The sequence below is a fragment of the Gigantopelta aegis genome, chromosome 13 (genome assembly GCF_016097555.1).
Source record: "Gigantopelta aegis isolate Gae_Host chromosome 13, Gae_host_genome, whole genome shotgun sequence".
NCBI lineage: Eukaryota > Metazoa > Mollusca > Gastropoda > Neomphalida > Peltospiridae > Gigantopelta > Gigantopelta aegis.
In genome coordinates this window covers 30292972-30297895 of record NC_054711.1, presented here as the reverse complement: position 1 = coordinate 30297895, position 4924 = coordinate 30292972, and the positions used below count along the sequence as shown (strand labels likewise).

The window sequence follows — 4924 nt, the reverse complement described above, 5'->3', positions numbered from 1 at the left end:
AATAAACAAAGTTTTTGGTACATAACGGATAGGGACCACTCACACAGGGTCTCCTCTACTCTTATAACTATCAGAACCCTTTCTGAAAGTCAGTATATGGGGCAATGACCGCCATAGATGTACGCACTATAGTGCTGAAAGCATTGCTATATGTGTTCTGACATCTAGTTCACCCCACCCTAAAAATGAAATGTGTAAATGTAAAGGTAAATGTATGTGTCTTATGTACGCCCTGCGTGGGCGAATTATTGGAACATTTATTTTAGTCCTTCGCCCAAATATTTGGTGAATAAGGGAAAAATTAATTTTGGGGCCGATTTTTCTAAAAAATGATTTGTGCCGAACGGTGTGTATGAAGCAGTCGAATAAACAAAGTTTTCCGTACATATTGGATAGGGAGCACTCACACAGGGTCTCATCCACTCTATAAATATCAGAACCCTTTCTGAAAGTCAGTATATTGGGCAATGACCGCCATACAAGTACGCACTATAGTGCTGAAAGCATTGCTATATATGTTCTGACATCTAGTTCACCCCACCCCTGAAAATAAAATGTGTAAATTTTAAAGCAAATGTATGTATCGTATGTACGCCCTGCGTGGGCGAATTTTAGGAACAGTTATTTTAGTCCTTGGCCCAAATATGTGGAGAATAAGTCCAATACTAAATTTTGGGGCCAAATTTTCGAAAATTGATTTTTGCCGACCGGTGTGTATTAAGTAGTCGAAAACAACAACGTCTTTGGTACATAATGGATAGGGACAACTCACACAGGGTTTCCTCCACTCTATAAATGTCAGAACCCTTTCTGAAAGTCAGTATATGGGGCAATGACCGCCATACAAGTACGCACTATGGTGCTGTAAGCATTGCTATATGAGTTCTGACATCTAGTTCACCCCACCTCTAAACATATAATGTGTAAATGTAAAGGCAAATGTATGTGTCTTATGTACGCCCTACGTGGGCGAATTATAGAAACATTTATTTGAGTCCTTGGCTCAAATATTTGGTGAATAAGGGCAAAAATAAATTTTGGGGCCGAATTTTTCAAAAATTGATATGTGCCGAACGGTGTGTATTAAGTAGTCGAAGCAACACATTTTTTTGGTACATAATGGATAGGGACCACTCACACAGGGTCTCGAAAATGGATTTTTGCCGAACGGTGTGTATTAAGTAGTCGAAAACAACAACGTCTTTGGTACATAATGGATAGGGACAACTCACACAGGGTTTCCTCCACTCTATAAATGTCAGAACCCTGTCTGAAAGTCAGTATATGGGGCAATGACCGCCATACAAGTACGCACTATAGTGCTGAAAGCATTGCTATATGTGTTCTGACATCTAGTTCACCCCACCCCTAAAAATAAAATAAGTAAATGTAAAGGGAAAACTATGTATCGTATGTACGCCCGCCCAGCATTGGCTTGGAAACCTAATAATAATAATAATAAATAAGTAACTCGCCATATTAACGGTGTTTCTCTCAGGCAAACTGTGAAGATATGACCAATGCATTTAGTAGTGACGAACTTTCGTCTTTTGTGGTGAAGAATGTAGTGTTATGGCTTTATGTTATGGCTTTAGTTTTCTGACATTGAGGTGTCTAATGTATGATTCTTTCGACGTTTAGTCGACAGAAAAACCCTCGGCCGCTACTCGTAACGATAAAGCAGTTTAGGATATTTCGTGTTTCCTTTCCCAAACATGTCAGTACATACCAGAGTCCACAGAAGGTGGTCGATCTGTTATTAAAGGGACATTCCTGAGTTTGCTGAGATTTTAAAGATGTTATCGACTTACAGAGACTTTTTAACGATTGTACTTACATATCAAATATATTTTTCAGCATAGTAGTGGCTGTATATTAAACGTGTTTCTGATCATTCTCATATTTGTACTATGTTAAATTTCATTTTATTTCCTAAAATATGTTTTTCCGTACGTACGAAATTATTTGAATACAAAATCCAGTTTGGCCTTCTTACAAATATTAAGACGCACAGAAACACGTTGACTATACAGACACTAATAGTCTAAACAAGAAAATATATTTAATATGTAAGTTTAATCGTAGAACTATTTTATTAGTTGGAAACATTTTACAATGCAGCAAACTCGGGAATGTCCCTTTAATGTGACAGGTCCTGGTGTTTAAAGACCATTGTATATTTTACACTGTTGGGTCTCATTTTGGTATTTGAAGTCAGACGTTATTCTTACATTGTAGTGTTTGCATTATCCATTTTTGTATGTGCGAGTATTTCTGGTAAAAGCGCTAAATTCATTTTCCATAATTCAGAAAACGCACGTACCTCTTAGGAGTATCGGTTGTGGAGACGAGCTCGAGTCTATTATTATAGGATATTTGCCTATTTTAAGTTAAAACGTATTTTGTTTAACGACACCACTTGAGCGCAATGATTTATTAATCATCGGCTATTGGATGTCACACATTTGGTAATTCGAACATATAGTCTCAGAGAGGAAACCCGCTGCTTTTGTTTTTCCCATTAGTAGCAAGGAATCTTTTATATGCACCGTCTCACAGACAGGATAGCACATGTCACGATTATTGATATACCAGTCGTGGTGCAATGGATGGGGCGAGAAATAGCCTAATGAGCCCACCAGTGGGGATCATAATTATAAACCGACTCCGCAACAAGCGAGCACTTTACGACTGGTCTATGTCCCGCCCCTACCCTGCTTCAACGTCACATACTCTTGCTTCACTTTATTTAACTGTATACAAGATATGAAATCAATGTACTCTACTGGTGTCGTTAAACAAAACAAACAGGTTTTTTTTTATATACATATGTGTTATAGGTTTACCAAACTTAGTGTTCATTTTCAAGGAACTGCGATTTTAAAAGTAAACATCCCGGAATATTGAAGAGCCGGCAAGCTCTTGTTTGAGTCAGAAAGTACATCAATTAAAAAAAAGAAAGGAAGATAACTCTGAGTGGGGGTGCGAGGCGCGTCTGTTCAAGCATGACATTTGGCCATAAATGGTCTCCTTTTATTTATTTTCAGATCCATATCATTTGCCAGTTATGATAAAAAGAAGAAATGGAGTCGACAACGCCCTGCACATTCTACACACAACCGGATGTCGCTACTCGTAGACAAAATAGTTCCTCGTTGTATTCGTCCACACAAACGCTGGGGGAATCGCATGACAATATAACTGACTATCTGGAGTACCAAGTAGCGCCTAGAGTCACATTAGTGTATAGTCCAATCCTTGCGTCGCTGGGAATCGTGGGAAATATGTTATCACTGTGTGTTCTCTTATTTTCCTCCTTCCGAAAGAGCCCCAGCTCTTGGTACCTGGCCACAATAGCCGTCCTGGACACGATGATTCTTGTTTACAGCATTCTGGATCTCCTGTATCGCAACCTGCCATACTGCGCCGTGTACAATGACGTCACGTGTCCCATGATTCAGTTCCTGTTCTACTTCTGCGTCCACTCGAATGTTCTCGTGCTCGTTGCCATGACGATAGAGCGCTTCATCGTCGTCCGCTTTCCACTACGTGCTGTGACGTTGATAACAAGAAAGACAACTCTGGCAGTCATAACAGGAATTGGACTTTTCTCGTTTTGACTAAACTTGTTTAATTGCTTCACACGATTCATGACGACAGAAGAAACTACGGGTAATTCTTTTTGTTGTAGAACAGTGGGTCCGGTCTCGGGTGGGTAGGCAGGGCGGCTCTAGACAGAGGGTGCTACGGGTGAGCAAATCCACCCCATATGTTCAAAATGCCCCGAAATTCCAGTGTTTAGTTTATGAATATAATACATGTTTTCAGTAGGGTGTGTCTGTGAGTATACCGCTTTTATGTTATGCAAATTAGTTTACTTTAGAGTATAATAGAGTCTTTTTCACATTTCACCTCCTACCTAAAACAAACCCATACAGTACATATATTAGGGTAGTGAAGAAAGAACAACATGGGTTAGATAAGAGCAATCCAGTTTACCCCCCCCCCCCCCCCCCCCCCCCCCCCACACACACACACACCACACACCACCCCTCCTCAGGCATAAGACAGCAAATGGTTATCCAAATGCGCAATATGCTTCTTATTAATTATTGGTAATCAATTTGACAAGCGTCACTTTCCATCTAATTTCAGATTGTATTTCAAATACATCCAAGATTCCTCATTGTCAGTTGCGATAATACACTTTTAACCATGTGACCGGCCTCGGTGGCGTCGTGGTTAGGCCATCGGTCTGCAGGCTGGTGGGTACTGGGTTCGGATCCCAGTCGAGGCATGGGATTTTTAATCCCGATACCGACTCCAAACCCTGAGTGAGTGCTCCGCAAGGCTTAATGGGTAGGTGTAAACCACTTGCACCGACCAGTTCAACAAAGGCCATGGTTTGTACTATCCTGCCTGTGGGAAGCGCAAATAAAAGATCCCTTGCTGCTAATCGGAAAGAGTAGCCCATGTAGTGGCGACAGCGGGTTTCCTCTTAAAATCTGTGTGGTCCTGAACCATATGTCTGACGCCATATAACCGTAAATAAAATGTGTTGAGTGCGTCGTTAAATAAAACATTTCTTCTTCTTTTAACCATATTTGCTTCTTATTATATAACTGTATAATTTCTAGACCTGTTCAGTTTTTAGCCAGTACTTTAAATAAACATTTAAAATGCATTGATAGCATCCCCATGACCGAGGAGGGACGTAGCCCAGTGGTAAAGCGCTTGCTTGATGCGCGGTCGGTCTAGGATCGATCCCCGCCTGTGGGCCCTTTGTGCTATTTCTCGTCACAGCCAGTGCACCACGATTAGTGTATCAAATACTGTGGTATGTGCTGTCCTGTCTATGATTGGTCTATATAAAAGATCCGTTGTTAGTAATGGAAAAACGTAGCGTGTTTCCTCTCTAAGACTA

General features: G+C 40.5%; 1 protein-coding gene across 1 annotated transcript; it reads left to right on the top strand.

The window, feature by feature from the left end:
* Positions 1-3083: 3083 nt before the first annotated feature.
* LOC121387262 (neuromedin-U receptor 2-like) lies at positions 3084-3620 on the top strand. Its single transcript, XM_041518286.1, has one exon. It carries the CDS (start codon positions 3084-3086, stop codon positions 3618-3620), a length of 537 nt encoding a protein of 178 aa, XP_041374220.1.
* The last annotated feature ends 1304 nt before the right edge of the window (positions 3621-4924 follow it).

Coding starts and splice junctions, on each gene's coding strand:
- LOC121387262 (XM_041518286.1), top strand. CDS start 3,084: ATGGAGTCGACAACGCCCTGCACATTCTACACACAACCGGATGTCGCT.